Below are 19,593 nucleotides of genomic sequence, written 5' to 3'. Positions count from 1 at the left end.
TCCATTCCTCGTTGGGCTGTCAAACCTGTCAGCTGTTTGTTCGTACTTGTCTCAAGCAGTGCAAATTTTGATTTGAAACTTCCTCGGAAACAAAGAGTTAAATGAAGCTTTAAATAAATGTTCTGTTGTGAGCCAGTGCAGCATATGAAATTTCATCCGTTTAGATAAGATTTCTGGGGCCTTCCTGTTGCGCTGGGTCTGAATGTCTGGTTATAACCATTGGCACCTGAGTTGAAATGTTTGTCCCCTAGTAAAGTCACTTAGTTGCATGTAGTGAGGTGCTGCGCTAACAGTCTGACTTATTTTTTCTTGCTCCCTAGACTTTGGATTTTTGAAAACACACTCTTCTACATCTGCACAACCTACAACAAGCACAGTGATTTATACTAGGCCTGCAATAACAACTTTTTCTGCAGGTAAAGAGACTTCTAAACAAGCATCATACTGGCAATCTGATACATGTGACCCTTTTCTGCAAAACAAAGACATAGACAACAAATGTGTAACTTGTCAAGCGACTAAAGCATCGACAGTCGAGACTACGAAACAGACAATAAGTTCAAGCCAATGTGACACCTCAAAGCCAACAGCGCCCCCAGCAGAGATGCTGGGCTTTGGAGACAAATTCAAAACAGTAGCTGGAACGTGGGATTGTGATACCTGTCTTGTCCAAAACAAACCGGAAGCGACAAAATGTATAGCATGTGAGACGCCAAAACCTGGAACGGGAGTAATGCCTGCTCTGACATTACCAGTGGTGACAGACAGCTCAGTGACAGTGACATCCTCCTCGAGCAGCACTGACACGACACTCACTCTGGACTTTGGAGACAAATTTAAGAAGCCGAAAGGCTCTTGGGACTGTGCAATATGTCTTGTATCAAATAAGGCAGAAGATAACAAATGTGTAGCTTGTCAGTCTGAGAAACCAGGTATGGTCCTTTTTATTTTTTCCTGTTGTTTCCATCTTAGCCTCTGTGAATCTTGTACAGAAGAAAAGTACGTTGCATTTATGGAACATTTTAAGCAACGTGATTCCCAGATCCAGTTGATGGATTAGAGGCTGCCTGCAGGATTGGTTTACAGGCACTTCAGAGGTCTCAGCCCAGGTTCCAGCCTGTCGCATAAATTGAAGCGGTTGTGAAACCTATTAGTATGGAGCTGGATCAATGCAAATATGCCCTGCTTTGCAGCTGGTGAGGGAAGATGGCTGGACTGGGTGACTTAATTCAAAAACGACTTTCATCTCCAATTGTGAAGTCTACGGAGGCAGAAGTGCTATCTACATTTCCTGTAAGTAAACTAATAAAGAAGCTAGACTTGTTTTCTTAGGCATTTAGTAGGCTGTTGCAGAACACTAAAGCTGAATCTGCCTTGATGGAGAGAACTATGTAGGCTTCTGGCTTATAATTTGTCATTCAGCATGCATGCTACAAATGTGAAGACCAGCTTTCAGATTTGGTTTTGTGTATGCATTTGATTGACGTTCCTGTGGCTCTGAAAAACCTCTCTTGTTCATAGCAGATTGGGTTTACATTTAGTGTTCCCGTTGTAAAATCATCAGAGCTTTCTGGATCTGGTGATACGCCCGTGACGTCCTTTCTTACCCTAGGTAACTGAAATCTTAGCACTTCACATCTGAAGTGCTGATTTTTCTTTTCTTCTTTATTAAATCTTAAACCTGTCCTGTCTGTGCATGCTAGCAATTCCGGGCAGTGTTGGACTTCCGCAGTATTTTTCCAGTGACAGATCTGTTTTTATTGCTTGTAATTATAAGCCATTATAAAATAAGTAGAATTGGTGAAGGTTCTTCCGTGAGAAGCATGAAAGTTGGAAATTCTTGTTTCTAACGCAAGTGAGTATAATGTGCTCTAGGTAGATCGCATTGTGACAGCTGTTTGTTTTCTTTTGTTTCAGAAGAAACTAGCTCATCCGCATCCACCAACAATGAGCAAGAGGAGAAGGAAGGTTTTGTTGCTGTTCCCTTCAGAGTTCCCTTTAAATATGGACGAGGATTAAAGGAAGGAAGCGTCTTAGACGTTCTAAAAAACCCTGGTGAGATAATGAACTCCTTTTAAAAAATACGCTAGCATTTTTGATTTCAAACAAACAAACAACCAACAAACTTATGGTTAAGAGAGTATTTTCTATAAATATGAACATAGGAGAGCATTACATTAAGCGCTGCGTTTGTTAGGGTGCATCTGCCCCTTCTATTCTAAGTGAAGTTGTCTTTGTTGCTGGAAGTAAAACTGCAAGTTGAAAACCAGATGGGTTGCATCTCCTTTATGTGTTAGGATGTAACTGTAACTGAGGTACTAAGAGAACTAGCTAGATGATCAATGTTTCATTTTAAGTAAATACAATTTGTGGAATTGAAAAGGAAATGTTTGTAAAACTCGACGCTCCTGTCCCACCTTCAGCCCAGGTGCAGAAAGAATAGTAAAGAGTTTCGGTTCTAAAGATATTGCAAAAGCTGCAAATCTGTGACATTCACTTTATCAGTTTAAAAGAAGCAGAATCTAAATCCACATTGTTCAAAAACTTCACTTCTGATTTAAAAACAAAACAGCAAAAAAAAAAAAAAAAGCAAACAAAAAACCACAAAACAACTACGTTCAATGTACATTTACGAGCAACTTGAGCTGCTATTCAAGATGCGTTTCCTTTAGTGTTTCTGTATTAGTAGCTTGTCTTTTCTGTTAAAATTGCCACCTTTGAATCAGGAGTTGTCCTGTGTGCGATGCATTTTGAACAAATATTGTAGAAAATTAGACAGTTGTTCAATTGTCTCGAGTTTTTATTATTTAATTAATATTCAGCATCTGTGGGAAAATACTGCATGGATTGCTGCTTCAAGTACAAACTTCCGTACATTTACTAAAGTAAATTTGAGTCATCTGTTACGGAAGGAGGAGCTCTAGAAATTTGATTCGATTGGGCATCGCATCTTAATGAAATTGTATTATTTCCATTCCTCGTTGGGCTGTCAAACCTGTCAGCTGTTTGTTCGTACTTGTCTCAAGCAGTGCAAATTTTGATTTGAAACTTCCTCGGAAACAAAGAGTTAAATGAAGCTTTAAATAAATGTTCTGTTGTGAGCCAGTGCAGCATATGAAATTTCATCCGTTTAGATAAGATTTCTGGGGCCTTCCTGTTGCGCTGGGTCTGAATGTCTGGTTATAACCATTGGCACCTGAGTTGAAATGTTTGTCCCCTAGTAAAGTCACTTAGTTGCATGTAGTGAGGTGCTGCGCTAACAGTCTGACTTATTTTTTCTTGCTCCCTAGACTTTGGATTTTTGAAAACACACTCTTCTACATCTGCACAACCTACAACAAGCACAGTGATTTATACTAGGCCTGCAATAACAACTTTTTCTGCAGGTAAAGAGACTTCTAAACAAGCATCATACTGGCAATCTGATACATGTGACCCTTTTCTGCAAAACAAAGACATAGACAACAAATGTGTAACTTGTCAAGCGACTAAAGCATCGACAGTCGAGACTACGAAACAGACAATAAGTTCAAGCCAATGTGACACCTCAAAGCCAACAGCGCCCCCAGCAGAGATGCTGGGCTTTGGAGACAAATTCAAAACAGTAGCTGGAACGTGGGATTGTGATACCTGTCTTGTCCAAAACAAACCGGAAGCGACAAAATGTATAGCATGTGAGACGCCAAAACCTGGAACGGGAGTAATGCCTGCTCTGACATTACCAGTGGTGACAGACAGCTCAGTGACAGTGACATCCTCCTCGAGCAGCACTGACACGACTTAGCTTAACCCCGTTCCCGCGGGTCCTGTCACTGGTGTTAATGGAGAAAAGGTCTCCTGCCTCTCGACACCCCCTTATGAGGAAGTTGTAGACTGTGACGAGGTCTCCCCTCAGCCTCCTCTTCTCCAGGCTGAACAGGCCCAGTGCCCTCAGCCGTTCCTCGTACGTCTTCCCCTCCAGGCCTTTCACCATCTTCGTAGCCCTCCTCTGGACACTCTCCAACAGTTTCATGTCCTTTTTATACTGTGGTGCCCAGAACTGCACACAGTACTCGAAGTGAGGCCGCACCAGCGCAGAGTAGAGCGGGACAATCACCTCCCTTGACCTACTAGCGATGCCATGCTTGATGCACCCCAGGACACGGTTTGCCCTCCTGGCTGCCAGGGCACACTGCTGGCTCATATTCAACTTGCTGTCTACCACGACCCCCAGATCCCTCTCTTCTAGGCTGCTCTCCAGCATCTCATCGCCCAGTCTGTACGTGCAGCCAGGGTTTCCCCGTCCCACGTGCAGGACCCGGCACTTGCTCTTATTGAACTTCATGCGGTTGGTGATCGCCCAGCTCTCCAACCTATCCAGATCTCTCTGCAAGGCCTTTCCACCCTCATTCGAGTCCACAACTCCTCCAAGTTTGGTGTCATCAGCAAACTTGCTCAAAATACCTTCTATTCCTACATCCAGATCGTTTATAAAAATATTGAAAAGTACCGGCCCTAAAATGGAGCCTTGAGGGACCCCACAGGTGACCGCCCGCCAGCCTGACGCAGACCCATTCACCATAACCCTTTGGGCCCTGCCGGTTAGCCAATTGCTCACCCATCGTATGATGTTTTTATTTAGCTGTATGGTGGACATTTTGTCCAGTAGGATCCTATGGGAAACCGTGTCAAAAGCCTTGCTGAAGTCCAAAAAAATCACATCAGCTGGTTTCCCTTGGTCCACCATACGGGTGATCTTATCATAAAAGGAAATCAGATTAGTTAGGCAGGACCTACCCTTCACAAACCCATGCTGGCTGGGACCAATGACTGCTTTGTCCCCCAGGTGCGCCTCAATAAGTTTGAGAACCATCTTCTCCATGATTTTACCAGGCACTGTTGAGACTGACAGGCCTGTAATTGCTAGGGTCTTCTTTCTGACCCTTCCTGAAAATCGGCACAACATTTGCCAGCTTCCAGTCTACCGGGACCTCTCCAAATTCCCAGGATCGTTGAAAAATAATTGAGAGAGGTTCCGCGATGACATCCGCCAGCTCTTTCAGCACCCGGGGATGAATCCCATCCGGACCCATGGACTTGTAGGGATCCAGGTGGAGTAGCAAATCCCGCACACGTTCAGGGTCGGTTGGGAGTTTGTCATCCCCACTGTCCCGGTCCTCCAGCTCAGGGCACCCTGGGTCCCGAAGCCCATCATCGGCATTGAAGACAGAGGCAAAGAAGGCGTTAAGTGTCTCTGCTTTGCCTGTGTCATTGTCTGTGAGGAGACCTTCCGTATCAAGGAGCGGCCCTATGTATTCTTTAGCTCTCCTTTTTCCATTCACATATCTAAAAAAACCCTTTTTATTTTCTCTCACAGCCACAGCCAGCTTCAACTCTAGGTGTGCTTTGGCCACACGAATTTTCTCCCTACAAACACGAACAGCATCCCTGTATTCTTTCCATGACACCTGGCCCTCCTTCCAGTAGCGAAACACTCTCTGTTTCCGCCTTATCTCCATTAGAATGTTCCTGGTCAGCCACGCCGGCCTCCTGCCCCGCCTGCCTGACTTGCGATATTTAGGAATTGTCTGATCTTGTGCTTCTAGGAGGCATCGCTTAAAGAATGACCAGCACTGGTGGACATCGAGGCCTTCAAGAGCAGCTTCCCAGGGGACCTTGCTGACTAGTTCCCTGAGCAGCCTGAAGTCCGCTTTCCCCATATCTAGGGATGAGGTTTTGGTGGCACTTTTCCTTCTGTCACCGTAAAGTTTGAACTCAACCACTTCATGGTCGCTATGACCGAGGCGGCCACCAATCACCACATCTCCCACCAGACCCTCTCTGTTTTCTAGCAACAGGTCTAGGAGGGCACCTTTCCTAGTTGGCTCCGTTAGCACCTGCACCGAGAAGTTATCATCTAGGTGCTTCATGAACCTCCTGGACTTGCTCGTGTCAGCCGTGTGGCACTCCCAGTTAACGTCTGGCAAGTTGAAGTCCCCCATAAGGACAAGGGGAGTTAATCTCGAGGCCTCTCTTAGTTCTGTAAAGAATAATTTATCGGCGCTATCGTCCTGGCCAGGCGGTCTGTAATAGACTCCCACAACGACATCCCCTTTATTCGTTCGTCCCTTGATCCTTACCCAGAGGCTCTCAACTTTGCCATCGCCGACCTGGAGTTCCACACAGTCCAGCCCCTGCTTCACATACATCGCCACCCCACCACCTCGCCTACCCTGCCTGTCCCTCCTGAAGAGCCTGTAACCATCTATCGCAACACCCCAGTCACAGGACTCATCCCACCAGGTTTCGCTTATGCCGATGATGTCGTACTGCGGGACTGGGCCAGTACTTCTAGCTCATCCATTTTATTCCTCATACTGCGTGCGTTCGTGTAGAAGCATTTCAGGTGCGTCTCCTTACACTCAGCACCTTGTGGATCTGACCGAAGGACCTCACTGGCACACAGCCCCTCTGATTCTAGCGTACCATCCCTTAGGTCTTCACCGGCGTGCCTGGTTTTAGCCCCTTCCCCCTTCGACTCTAGTTTAAAGCCCTATCTATCAGCCCTGCCAACTCCTGACCAAAGATCCTTACCCCTCTCTGAGAGAGGCGCATCCCATCCGGTGCCATCAGGCCCAATGTAGCATAGACCTTCCCGTGATCAAAGAACCCAAAGTTCTGCCGGTCACACCAGTCTCGAAGCCACGAGTTTATGTGAACAGCACGCCTTTCAGCTTCGATCCCCCCTATCGGAAGGACAGAGGCAAACACAACCTGCGCCCCTGATCCTCTAAGTAGTCGCCCCAAATCCCTAAAGTCTCTTTTGATCGCCTTCGGACTTCTCATTGCTACTTCATCGCTACCAGCCTGAAAGACCAGTAGCGGGTAGTAGTCAGTGGGCCGTACCAGGCGCTTGACTTTCTTGGCAAAGTCTCTCACCCGAGCCCCAGGGAGGCAACAGACTTCTCTGCGGGTTGGGTCCGGTCGGCATATCGGTCCCTCTGTCCCTTTCAGAAGGGAGCCCCCCATAACAATAGCCCTTCTTTCTTTTTTTGAAGGATGATGTGGCAATGCGATGTGTAGGTCGCCTTGTCTTAGGCGCCCCCTCCAACTGGGACGGGTTTTTATCTACTTTGTCATTCAGATTGTCTTGTTCTAGTCCTTCGTATCGATTATTTAAGGGTAGATGAGAAGGTGAGGTGGGCAGAGAGAGGGCTCGCCTACCACCCCGAATAGGCACCTGCCTCCATTCCCCCCCTTGATCTAGGTCTCCTCCCGCTGCCTGGCAGGAGGAGGGAACCTCCGTCTTCTGCATAACAGGAGACGCCTGTGCTGTGGCAGGCTCGTGAGCCTGCCTCAGAGAGGGTAGAGTGCACCTCCACCAGTCAATTTCCATCTCTGATTCCCTGATGCTCCTGAGCCTGTTCACCTCCTCCCGGAGCACCGCTACCTGGCTGAGCAGTTCTTCAACCTGGGCACACCTCCCACAGGCATACCCACCACTGCTGTCGGAGGCCGACAGAAGGCTGGGGCACACTCTGCAGCCCAGGACCTGGACGGCTGCGTGTTTCCCCGAGCCCTCCGTCTGAGTAGCCACACTGGTGACCGTGGCTGGAGATGCCGCACGAGATGCGGAGGCCACGGTTTTCTGCCTGGTTGATACCATGGTCAGGTTCTCCGCAAGCAGGTTACAAGCACCGAAGGGAGAGGCAGCTGCAACAGAGCGACGATGGGCCCCCCGCTCGCCCTGCCCGCGCGAACTGCGAAATGCTGCCTTACCATCATTTACATTTGGTGTTCAGTCGTCATCATCCTCTGAGTCTTCTCATATGTTAGATAGCACGGGAAGTTTCAAATTTGGAGAACAAGGGGGCTTCAAGTTTGGCATTGCCTCTGAATCTGCATCCTCCAACAATGTGGTTGGGGGATTTAAGTGTCCTAGTACACCAGGGGACTTCAAATGTGGAGTTTCATCCTCGCTATCTAAATCAGAAGAGAGTAAAAAAGAAGGAAAAAGAAACAGTTTTACCTTTGGCCTTCCATCTACAAGTAGTCAGGCTCCTTCAACATTTCGGTTTGGGGCCGCGAGCCTGGGACAGCAGGAAAAGAAAGAGGAACCAGTATTGGGAGGTTTTGCTTTTGGTACAAGTTCTGCTACTGCCATGGCTGCCAACGAGAATAAAACTGGAGTCAGTGGCTTCACTTTTGGAACTGCTGGAGACCAGGAGGTTGTATCAGCTTCTTTTGCATTTAAGAAGCCAGATGAGAAGAAGGACGAAGCTCCTTCAACAAAAGGAGGCTTCTCCTTTGGCAGTGCAGAGTCTGCAGCTGCCTCACAGTTTATTTTGGGAAGGACAGAAGAGAAGCAGGATTCTGTCACTTCTGCTGCTCCATTAGCGTTTGGAAAGAAAGCTGACGCTGAAGAGTCAAAGGCACAGCCTATCTTTTCAGTTGGGAAGTCCGAGCATACAAAAGAAGAGAGCACAGCAAAACCCATATTCAACTTCAGTTTCGTTAAACCATCAGAGAAGGAACCTGAGCAAGCAAAGCCAGCTTTTTCATTTGGGGTCCAAACCAGTACTTCAGGTAAACAGAATATCTTTTGTCTTCGCTTGTCTGCTTATGTCCATCAGAGAAGAACTCTGAAACTATACTAGGAAAAAAAAAAAAAAAAGTCACTGCTGTAGTGACTTTAGAAACTTTGGCAACCTTCCTGCCTAATTTTGCAAGAGGAACGCTTTCTCATTTGTCTTGAGAGTGTACTCTTAATTGAAGAGGTGTGAGGGTAGTTAGAAAGGAGCTTCTCTAGAGCTCTGATGACCAAAGTATAGGAAAGGAAAAGAAAAATCTGATCTGTGCCTCTTTGTTCTGCACAGGTTTTGAGTTAACTTTCAGTGTTCTTGCTGTACAGTTGTTGAAAGAAGGGGAAGGAGCTGGGGGTACGTACAGGGTTATGGCATTCGTCTTTCCAGGTAGCCATTACTGTGAAGAGTCATTAATGGTACCTCAAATTTAACAACTTCACTTCTTTGTTTCCAGTTCTTTTCCCTGTTCCACTTGAAGGGAGTGAGCGAGTGGCTGTGTGGTGCTTAGTTGCCTACAATGGTTAAACCACAACTTTATTGAAGTTATTAAATTAGAGGTAATGTGGTCGTATAAGCCTCGCATAGAATGAGCCTAGGGTGCAATAATTGGCATATTATTGCAATAAAATAAACATCAATCTGTTCCAGAGCAATTGAAATATTTTTGTATGGTTTGAAGTAGGTAGCTGATGTAATACGTTGAGGTGTTTGCTGAAGTTCTTGGAGTGTCACTGGGCTGAGTTTACCGTTCTTCAGCTTCCTGGTTTGCTTTTCCATGCATTTAGACCTAAGTAGCATCTCCAGCTTTTCCTCTGGGTTTCTGGAATTTGGTTGTGAAGATATTGTCCTATACCCACTAGGAAACTTGACTTTGTTTTATTACTACTTCTCTCTGCAAAATAACTGAAACATCAAGCTTTTCAACGTCACTGCAGGACTTGTGTTGGGTAGTGAATTCAGGTAGTTGTTGCTCTTAAATGTAAGCCTTGAATTCTTTTGAAAATACAGATACAGCCAACAAGTAGTGTTAGAGATGAAAATGCAAATGCAGGACTGCTAACTGTGAAGTCTACGGAGGCAGAAGTGCTATCTACATTTCCTGTAAGTAAACTAATAAAGAAGCTAGACTTGTTTTCTTAGGCATTTAGTAGGCTGTTGCAGAACACTAAAGCTGAATCTGCCTTGATGGAGAGAACTATGTAGGCTTCTGGCTTATAATTTGTCATTCAGCATGCATGCTACAAATGTGAAGACCAGCTTTCATCCCCCTACCCATCGGTACTGCGTCGCTGCCTCAGTTCAATTTTAGTTTTGTTGGTAGTAGTGCTGTCTGGGCGTCACCAAGCACTGTTTCAACAGCTGCAACGAGCATGGCAACTCCAGCAGCTGCGACGGGCATGGCAATTCCAGCAGCAGCAAAGGGCGTTGCCTCTCCAGAGGCAGCAACGGGCATTGCAATGCCTGCTGCAGCGCTGGGCATGGCAACGCCGGCAGCAGCGACGGGAAGAGCGAATCCAGCAGAAGCAAAAGGCATGGGAAGCCCTGCAGAAGGAGCTGGCCTGGATAATCGAGCGGCGAAAACAGGAATTTCAAGAAGAGTGGAAGCGACGGGCACGGGCCATGGAGAAGCAGCGGGAGATATGGGAAGTCGCAAAGCAGATGCGGTTGCAGGAAATCCAGCAGCGGTGGGCGCAGCCAGTCCAGCAGCAGCAGCAGCAGCAGCAGTGGGCGCAGCCAGTCCAGCAGCAGCGGTGGGCGCAGGAAATGCAGCAGCAGCAGTAGTGGTGGGCGCAGCCAATCCAGCAGCAGCAGCAGCAGTGGGCGCAGCCAGGCCAGCAGCAGCAGCAGCAGTGGGCGCAGGAAATGCAGCAGCAGCAGCAGTGGGCGCAGCCAATCCAGCAGCAGCAGCAGCAGTGGGCGCAGGAAATGCAGCAGCAGGCGAGGGAAACCTGGCAGTAGCGCCGGGGGTGGGAAATCCAGCTGCAGCGCCGGGGGCGGGCAATCCATCAGCAGCGGAGGCGAACATGACATATCTAGAGGAGGAAGAGGAGGCGGAGGAAGAGGAGGTAGAACAAATGACATACTCAGTGGCAGGGGGGAGCGTGACATATCCAGCGGTGTCGGTGGGCGCGACATACACAGCAGTGGCCACGGGCATACCTTATCTAACACTGGCAAAGAGCAAGACAAATTCAGTGGCGACGACTACGACGAGCATGACAAATTCAATGGCGGCGGGAGACATGGCAATCACGGCGGCGGGCCAGGTAAGTCTTTTTGCTGTCAGTACTTCTTCGGGTGAGTATGCCGCTTTGTTGCGAGTTGTGTGGTGCTCGTGAAGCTAATGAATGTTAGTTTGTGCTTGGCTGAATAAATTGGGGTCGCATGCCAGTTTGGGGAAAAACGCACAAATGTTTTGATTCTGCTTCTCTCAGTCTTAGACCTTGCAAACTTCTGTTTAATGCGATTGTGTAACTGCTTCAAATGCTGCGGGATTCGGGGGGGGAATGGGGTGTGGCTTTTATGGCAAGCTATTTATACTGATTTGGGCGGGGGTAGAGTTAATTTTCTTCATAGTAGATGGTGCTGCGTTGCAGATTTGTGACCAAAACAGTGTTGCTAAGGCACTGGTGTTTTAGCTGTTGCTGAGCAGTGCTTGCACAGTGACGAGTCCTTTTCTGTTTCTCACACCGCCCTGCCAGCGAGGAGGTTGGGTATGCACAAGAGGCTGGGAGGGCACCCAGCCAGGACAACCGACCCCAGAGGACCAAGGGGATACTCCACACCATTTAGCATCATTCCCAGCAATAAATAGAATCATAGAATCATAGAGTATCCTGAGTTGGAAGGGACCCTTAAGGAACATCAAGTCCAACTCTTGACACCGCACAAGTCTACCCAAAAGTTCAGACCACGTGACTAAGTGCACAGTCCAATCTCTTCTTAAATTCAGACAGGCTCGGTGCAGTGACCACTTCCCTGGGGAGCCTGTTCCAGTGTGCAACCACCCTCTCTGTGAAGAACCCCCTCTGATGTCAAGCCTAAATTTCCCCTGCCTCAGCTTAACCCCGTTCCCGCGGGTCCTGTCACTGGTGTTAATGGAGAAAAGGTCTCCTGCCTCTCGACACCCCCTTACGAGGAAGTTGTAGACTGCGATGAGGTCTCCCCTCAGCCTCCTCTTCTCCAGGCTGAACAGGCCCAGTGCCCTCAGCCGTTCCTCGTACGTCTTCCCCTCCAGGCCTTTCACCATCTTCGTAGCCCTCCTCTGGACACTCTCCAACAGTTTCATGTCCTTTTTATACTGTGGTGCCCAGAACTGCACACAGTACTCGAGGTGAGGCCGCACCAGCGCAAAGTAGAGCGGGACAATCACCTCCCTCGACCTACTAGCGATGCCGTGCTTGATGCACCCCAGGACACGGTTGGCCCTCCTGGCTGCCAGGGCACACTGCTGGCTCATATTCAACTTGCTGTCTACCACGACCCCCAGATCCCTCTCTTCTAGGCTGCTCTCCAGCGTCTCATCGCCCAGGCTGTACGTGCAGCCAGGGTTTCCCCGTCCCACGTGCAGGACCCGGCACTTGCTCTTATTGAACTTCATGCGGTTGGTGATCGCCCAGCTCTCCAACCTATCCAGATCTCTCTGCAAGGCCTTTCCACCCTCAACAGAGTCCACAACTCCTCCAAGTTTGGTGTCATCAGCAAACTTGCTCAAAATACCTTCTATTCCTACATCCAGATCGTTTATAAAAATATTGAAAAGTACCGGCCCTAAAATGGAGCCTTGAGGGACCCCACAGGTGACCGCCCGCCAGCCTGACGCAGACCCATTCACCATAACCCTTTGGGCCCTGCCGGTTAGCCAATTGCTCACCCATCGTATGATGTTTTTATTTAGCTGTATGGTGGACATTTTGTCCAGTAGGATCCTATGGGAAACCGTGTCAAAAGCCTTGCTGAAGTCCAAAAAAATCACATCAGCTGGTTTCCCTTGGTCCACCATACGGGTGATCTTATCATAAAAGGAAATCAGATTAGTTAGGCAGGACCTACCCTTCACAAACCCATGCTGGCTGGGACCAATGACTGCTTTGTCCCCCAGGTGCGCCTCAATAAGTTTGAGAACCATCTTCTCCATGATTTTACCAGGCACTGATGAGACTGACAGGCCTGTAATTGCTAGGGTCTTCTTTCTGACCCTTCCTGAAAATCGGCACAACATTTGCCAGCTTCCAGTCTACCGGGACCTCTCCAAATTCCCAGGATCGTTGAAAAATAATTGAGAGAGGTTCCGCGATGACATCCGCCAGCTCTTTCAGCACCCGGGGATGAATCCCATCTGGACCCATGGACTTGTAGGGATCCAGGTGGAGTAGCAAATCCCGCACACGTTCAGGGTCGGTTGGGAGTTTGTCATCCCCACTGTCCCGGTCCTCCAGCTCAGGGCACCCTGGGTCCCGAAGCCCATCATCGGCATTGAAGACAGAGGCAAAGAAGGCGTTAAGTGTCTCTGCTTTGCCTGTGTCATTGTCTGTGAGGAGACCTTCCCTATCAAGGAGTGGCCCTATGTATTCTTTAGCTCTCCTTTTTCCATTCACATATCTAAAAAAACCCTTTTTATTTTCTCTCACAGCCACAGCCAGCTTCAACTCTAGGTGTGCTTTGGCCACACGAATTTTCTCCCTACAAACACGAACAGCATCCCTGTATTCTTTCCATGACACCTGGCCCTCCTTCCAGTAGCGAAACACTCTCTGTTTCCGCCTTATCTCCATTAGAATGTTCCTGGTCAGCCACGCCGGCCTCCTGCCCCGCCTGCCTGACTTGCGATATTTAGGAATTGCCTGATCTTGTGCTTCTAGGAGGCATCGCTTAAAGAATGATCAGCACTGGTGGACATCGAGGCCTTCAAGAGCAGCTTCCCAGGGGACCTTGCTGACTAGTTCCCTGAGCAGCCTGAAGTCCGCTTTCCCCATATCTAGGGATGAGGTTTTGGTGGCACTTTTCCTTCTGTCACCGTAAAGTTTGAACTCAACCACTTCATGGTCGCTATGACCGAGGCGGCCACCAATCACCACATCTCCCACCAGACCCTCTCTGTTTTCTAGCAACAGGTCTAGGAGGGCACCTTTCCTAGTTGGCTCCGTTAGCACCTGCACCGAGAAGTTATCATCTAGGTGCTTCATGAACCTCCTGGACTTGCTCGTGTCAGCCGTGTGGCACTCCCAGTTAACGTCTGGCAAGTTGAAGTCCCCCATAAGGACAAGGGGAGTTAATCTCGAGGCCTCTCTTAGTTCTGTAAAGAATAATTTATCGGCGCTATCGTCCTGGCCAGGCGGTCTGTAATAGACTCCCACAACGACATCCCCTTTATTCGTTCGTCCCTTGATCCTTACCCAGAGGCTCTCAACTTTGCCATCGCCGACCTGGAGTTCCACACAGTCCAGCCCCTGCTTCACATACATCGCCACCCCACCACCTCGCCTACCCTGCCTGTCCCTCCTGAAGAGCCTGTAACCATCTATCGCAACACCCCAGTCACAGGACTCATCCCACCAGGTTTCGCTTATGCCGATGATGTCGTACTGCGGGACTGGGCCAGTACTTCTAGCTCATCCATTTTATTCCTCATACTGCGTGCGTTCGTGTAGAAGCATTTCAGGTGCGTCTCCTTACACTCAGCACCTTGTGGATCTGACCGAAGGACCTCACTGGCACACAGCCCCTCTGATTCTAGCGTACCATCCCTTAGGTCTTCACCGGCGTGCCTGGTTTTAGCCCCTTCCCCCTTCGACTCTAGTTTAAAGCCCTATCTATCAGCCCTGCCAACTCCTGACCCAAGATCCTTACCCCTCTCTGAGAGAGGCGCATCCCATCCGGTGCCATCAGGCCCGGTGTAGCATAGACCTTCCCGTGATCAAAGAACCCAAAGTTCTGCCGGTCACACCAGTCTCGAAGCCACGAGTTTATGTGAACAGCACGCCTTTCAGCTTTGATCCCCCCTATCGGAAGGACAGAGGCAAACACAACCTGCGCCCCTGATCCTCTAAGTAGTCGCCCCAAATCCCTAAAGTCTCTTTTGATCGCCTTCGGACTTCTCATTGCTACTTCATCGCTACCAGCCTGAAAGACCAGTAGCGGGTAGTAGTCAGTGGGCCGTACCAGGCGCTTGACTTTCTTGGCAAAGTCTCTCACCCGAGCCCCAGGGAGGCAACAGACTTCTCTGCGGGTTGGGTCCGGTCGGCATATCGGTCCCTCTGTCCCTTTCAGAAGGGAGCCCCCCATAACAATAGCCCTTCTTTCTTTTTTGAAGGATGATGTGGCAATGCGATGTGTAGGTCGCCTTGTCTTAGGCGCCCCCTCCAACTGGGACGGGTTTTTATCTACTTTGTCATTCAGATTGTCTTGTTCTAGTCCTTCGTATCGATTATTTAAGGGTAGATGAGAAGGTGAGGTGGGCAGAGAGAGGGCTCGCCTACCACCCCGAATAGGCACCTGCCTCCATTCCCCCCCTTGATCTAGGTCTCCTCCCGCTGCCTGGCAGGAGGAGGGAACCTCCGTCTTCTGCATAACAGGAGACGCCTGTGCTGTGGCAGGCTCGTGAGCCTGCCTCAGAGAGGGTAGAGTGCACCTCCACCAGTCAATTTCCATCTCTGATTCCCTGATGCTCCTGAGCCTGTTCACCTCCTCCCGGAGCACCGCTACCTGGCTGAGCAGTTCTTCAACCTGGGCACACCTCCCACAGGCATACCCACCACTGCTGTCGGAGGCCGACAGAAGGCTGGGGCACACTCTGCAGCCCAGGACCTGGACGGCTGCGTGTTTCCCCGAGCCCTCCGTCTGAGTAGCCACACTGGTGACCGTGGCTGGAGATGCCGCACGAGATGCGGAGGCCACGGTTTTCTGCCTGGTTGATACCATGGTCAGGTTCTCCGCAAGCAGGTTACAAGCACCGAAGGGAGAGGCAGCTGCAACAGAGCGACGATGGGCCCCCCGCTCGCCCTGCCCGCGCTAACTGCCGCGCTAACTGCCGCGCTAACCGCCACACCCTGTTTGCCCGTCCTGGTCGCCGCGCTCCCTAGGGGCAACTTTTAAACAGCCTGGGAGGGGGCGCTGCTGGCTCCGCCCGCGCCTCGTCAGCCTCCCTCGCGAGGACTGCCGGGTCCCGGCGGCTCCCCTGAGTGGCCTCGATGCCGGACAAAAAGCCCTGCCCGCCTCGGTCCCCTGCTCCGCTGCAGAACACGTCTGCCCCGGAGCCCATCGCCTCAGCAAAAGGGGGAATGCTGGGGGAAAGAAGGGGAGGGAGCTGGGGGTACGTACAGGGTTATGGCATTCGTCTTTCCAGGTAGCCATTACTGTGATGAGTCATTAATGGTACCTCAAATTTAACAACTTCACTTCTTTGTTTCCAGTTCTTTTCCCTGTTCCACTTGAAGGGAGTGAGCGAGTGGCTGTGTGGTGCTTAGTTGCCTACAATGGTTAAACCACAACTTTATTGAAGTTATTCAATTAGAGGTAATGTGGTCGTATAAGCCTCGCATAGAATGAGCCTAGGGTGCAATAATTGGCATATTATTGCAATAAAATAAACATCAATCTGTTCCAGAGCAATTGAAATATTTTTGTATGGTTTGAAGTAGGTAGCTGATGTAATACGTTGAGGTGTTTGCTGAAGTTCTTGGAGTGTCACTGGGCTGAGTTTACCGTTCTTCAGCTTCCTGGTTTGCTTTTCCATGCATTTAGACCTAAGTAGCATCTCCAGCTTTTCCTCTGGGTTTCTGGAATTTGGTTGTGAAGATATTGTCCTATACCCACTAGGAAACTTGACTTTGTTTTATTACTACTTCTCTCTGCAAAATAACTGAAACATCAAGCTTTTCAACGTCACTGCAGGACTTGTGTTGGGTAGTGAATTCAGGTAGTTGTTGCTCTTAAATGTAAGCCTTGAATTCTTTTGAAAATACAGATACAGCCAACAAGTAATGCTAGCAGTCCTGCGTTTGCATTTTCATCTCCAATTGTGAAGTCTACGGAGGCAGAAGTGCTATCTACATTTCCTGTAAGTAAACTAATAAAGAAGCTAGACTTGTTTTCTTAGGCACTTAGTAGGCTGTTGCAGAACACTAAAGCTGAATCTGCCTTGATGGAGAGAACTATGTAGGCTTCTGGCTTATAATTTGTCATTCAGCATGCATGAATCTCCACTCCTTGCTCCACTGGTAGGGGCTTCTCCGAAAAAAACTCCACCCGCGCTTCCCCCCCCTCCCGCCCTCCAGGGTCAAACGCGGGGGGGGCTGCATACAGCGGCAGCCGGAGGGAGCCCGAAAACGCCGGCGCCTGCCCGGATGCCAGCCCTGCCCATTCAGGACCCCCGGCAGGGAACAGAATAAGGGAGCCCTTCTCATTCACCCCCCAAAAGAACCCATCCGATGAAGTATGTACAGTGCTCCCTTCCGCCGGAGGAGCACTAGGTGTTGCTATTCTTTCACGATCCGACCAAACTCACAGGGGGGGCACAAAAGGTTTCCCACCCTCTTCTTTCTCCTGCTCCACATTATTTTCATCCCCCGATCGAGCCTCCTCCTTCGCCTGCCCTGACCCTTCCTTTAGATTGTTTTTTATCGGCAGATCCATAGGAGCCTGCTTATTCTCACTGTCCCCATCGGACAAAAGCATGCGGTGCACAGTAGCCCACAGGCATGCCTCGTTGGCTACCTTTTCCAAAACCGCTCGCACTCACCCATAGGTCGGTAGTAAAGTCTGCACCTCTTTGTTCCCGATGCAAGCGCTGTCACATAAATCCCGTCCCACTGCTTCTAAAGTAGCCTGTCTCAGGCAATGAACAGGAGACCCCGCCAGATTCCGGCGTGTCGCCCAAAACAAGAGGGACCGTATGTCCTTCTTTCGTAAAGCTATTCCTGCTTCCTTGGCCAAGGATTTTAAAGTACTCACCACCTCATCGACTCCAGGCCCCATGGCCTCCCGCGTACCTAGCACGTATGCACCGCGCCTAACTCGCGCCAACCGGTTGCACGTCGGGGTCACCATATGTAGGATATCCCGACCGAAAGCCCCTGGACAAACGGACACAACGACCAGCGTTCTGTGCCGTAAGCCAATTTACTGCTGCGTGACATCATCTTATATAGTGTCAAAGCGTCCCACCCAGGAACCCAGGACCCCTCCCACTGTGCCCGCAGGCACCCCAGACCCCTCCTTTCGTGTACGCAGGCACAACCCAGAATAATCCCACATATTCTTGTAGAAAACTTCATCACGCTTGGAAGAAAAAAACATCTCAGCTAAGTAAAACAGAAAACTTGAATTGAAGCATAGTGGTTTTAGAAGAGTTGCTTCAAAGACTTGTTTAATTAAAAAGAAGAAAGAAAGCAAGTTCCTACTGCAATCCCATCTTCGTCAAACTGATGGTGGGCACCAATACAATGTGTTCAGCTAATACAGGCTGGAAGTTGTAACTGCAGCTGTGAAGTTTACCCAGTAAAAAGACTCTACAAGGCATTCTAGCAGTTCTGATGCAAACACAAGTTCAGGAAGCAGTGATTCATGGTTAACACAGCAGAACAGGAAGAAGTCTGGCATTCACTGTGCTCTTACAGTAAAGAACCTGCACTGCACACACCATCCCAATCCAGGTATGCACTCCTAACAGGAAAGGGAAATAGGCTAATAAATCTCAGGAGAGGGAAAAAGACGTCAGAGAACTACTTCGTAACAGCAGCACACAGACTGCAATCAACTTTCTCTTCCTCTCATCATTTTCATTTATGTAGACTACACGAGAATACACTCCCAACATTTTTCAGCTCTGGACAACAAACAGCCCAACCAACCTCATTCACTGAACTACAAAACTGGTATCTGCACTATCTAGTCCAGAACAGAAGGTGCATGTCTCTATGCTGTACATTAGAGACCTTAATAGGCAAAGTCTGCATAAAATGGGTGGCCACAGCCTGATTTTTTGATGTTTATAGACTTGGGTCATACACCACCACAGTGTCAGACTAGATGAAATCGTCTATGTGGGCCCCTCATTACAAGTCACATGTTAGGGACCAGCCTCTCAAAGGCCAAAAAACAGCACTGATACTTCACATTGTTTCTGCTGGGCCAACACATCTGTAGCACTACCTTTTCAGTTGACAACACAACGAGTGTTTCCACAAAGTACTCGATGCAACCTAACTACTGTGTTTGGTGATGCAAAGCAAGCCATGTCAAAGCAGGCACACACCTGGAAGCTGCCTTGCTGCTCACACTGAAGAAAATAGATTAAAAAAAAAATCGCACTACAATTGAAGTGGCATCAAACCTTGTAAGGCTCTGAAGCTTCAGCACTGCCATCCAAATTCAAGGAGGCTGCATCTATTACCTTGAATCTGCCCCAGCTCAATCCCCTGAAACAATTCCAAATACACATACAAGCAACCCTTTTCCCACCCAGATTTTCTTTGCTTCATCTATTCCACCTCTAACTCCTGTCTTATTAATCTGCCCCTCTAAAGACTCACTGGCTCACACAAGGAAGCAACCCACCAAGCCCCTGATTCCCCGCCACATTGCTTCCATGCTTTGGGAAGATCTAACTGCAACGGCTCAAACTGTGATGCCACCTCACCCCCTCCGCCTACGTGAGGTTCCTTGCCTTCTGTCTCTTCCTACATGTACACCGGCACTAGAACCACGAAGAACATGTTTCCTGTAACACTCCAAAAGCCTTTTCTGTTTCAGGATGTCGTCATTTCAATTCAGGACTGAAAACACTCCTAGCAAAAACCCAACAGCTAATAGCAAACAGAAGCTGTTTCTGCTGATCAGCTAGAAGTAACCTCTAAGTACTGAGGAGTCACAAAGGAGAATTTGTATTACATTCAAGAACAGCACCCAGCTTACGACTGCTACTTTCCCTAACTACACTAAGCCATAAGAATTTGATTCTTACCTGCCATCACAGTAATTATGGTTTATATTGCCCCCAAAACACACAGGGCAGTACCAAAGCTGTGTC

The 19,593-nt window shown here is 48.9% G+C and overlaps 2 protein-coding genes across 3 annotated transcripts in view; both read left to right on the top strand.

Annotated features, from left to right (window-relative positions):
• LOC113841966 (uncharacterized) overlaps nucleotides 1-1,122 on the top strand; it is a 239,863-nt gene extending 238,741 nt beyond the window's left edge. Inside the window, exon 27 of the mRNA XM_072034008.1 lies at nucleotides 321-1,122. Within this exon, the coding sequence (XP_071890109.1) occupies nucleotides 321-335 (15 nt within the window). The 3' untranslated portion in view covers nucleotides 336-1,122. The remainder of the gene's footprint in view (nucleotides 1-320) is intronic.
• An 8,812-nt stretch (nucleotides 1,123-9,934) lies between these two features.
• LOC140001660 (uncharacterized) overlaps nucleotides 9,935-19,593 on the top strand; it is a 24,774-nt gene continuing 15,115 nt past the window's right edge. The window contains exons 1-2 of one of the 2 annotated variants that reach the window (XM_072034037.1): nucleotides 9,935-10,831; nucleotides 16,531-16,623. In XM_072034037.1, coding sequence (XP_071890138.1) covers nucleotides 9,935-10,831; nucleotides 16,531-16,623 — 990 coding nt within the window. Of the gene's footprint in view, nucleotides 10,832-11,266; nucleotides 11,619-16,530; nucleotides 16,624-19,593 lie in introns of those variants that run through there. The other variant, XM_072034036.1, reaches the window with a different exon arrangement.

Source organism: Anas platyrhynchos, chromosome 2 (assembly GCF_047663525.1).
Source record: "Anas platyrhynchos isolate ZD024472 breed Pekin duck chromosome 2, IASCAAS_PekinDuck_T2T, whole genome shotgun sequence".
Taxonomy (NCBI): Eukaryota; Metazoa; Chordata; class Aves; order Anseriformes; family Anatidae; genus Anas; species Anas platyrhynchos.
Note: the sequence above shows the minus strand (reverse complement) of the source record. Positions and strands in the feature narration are given on the sequence as shown.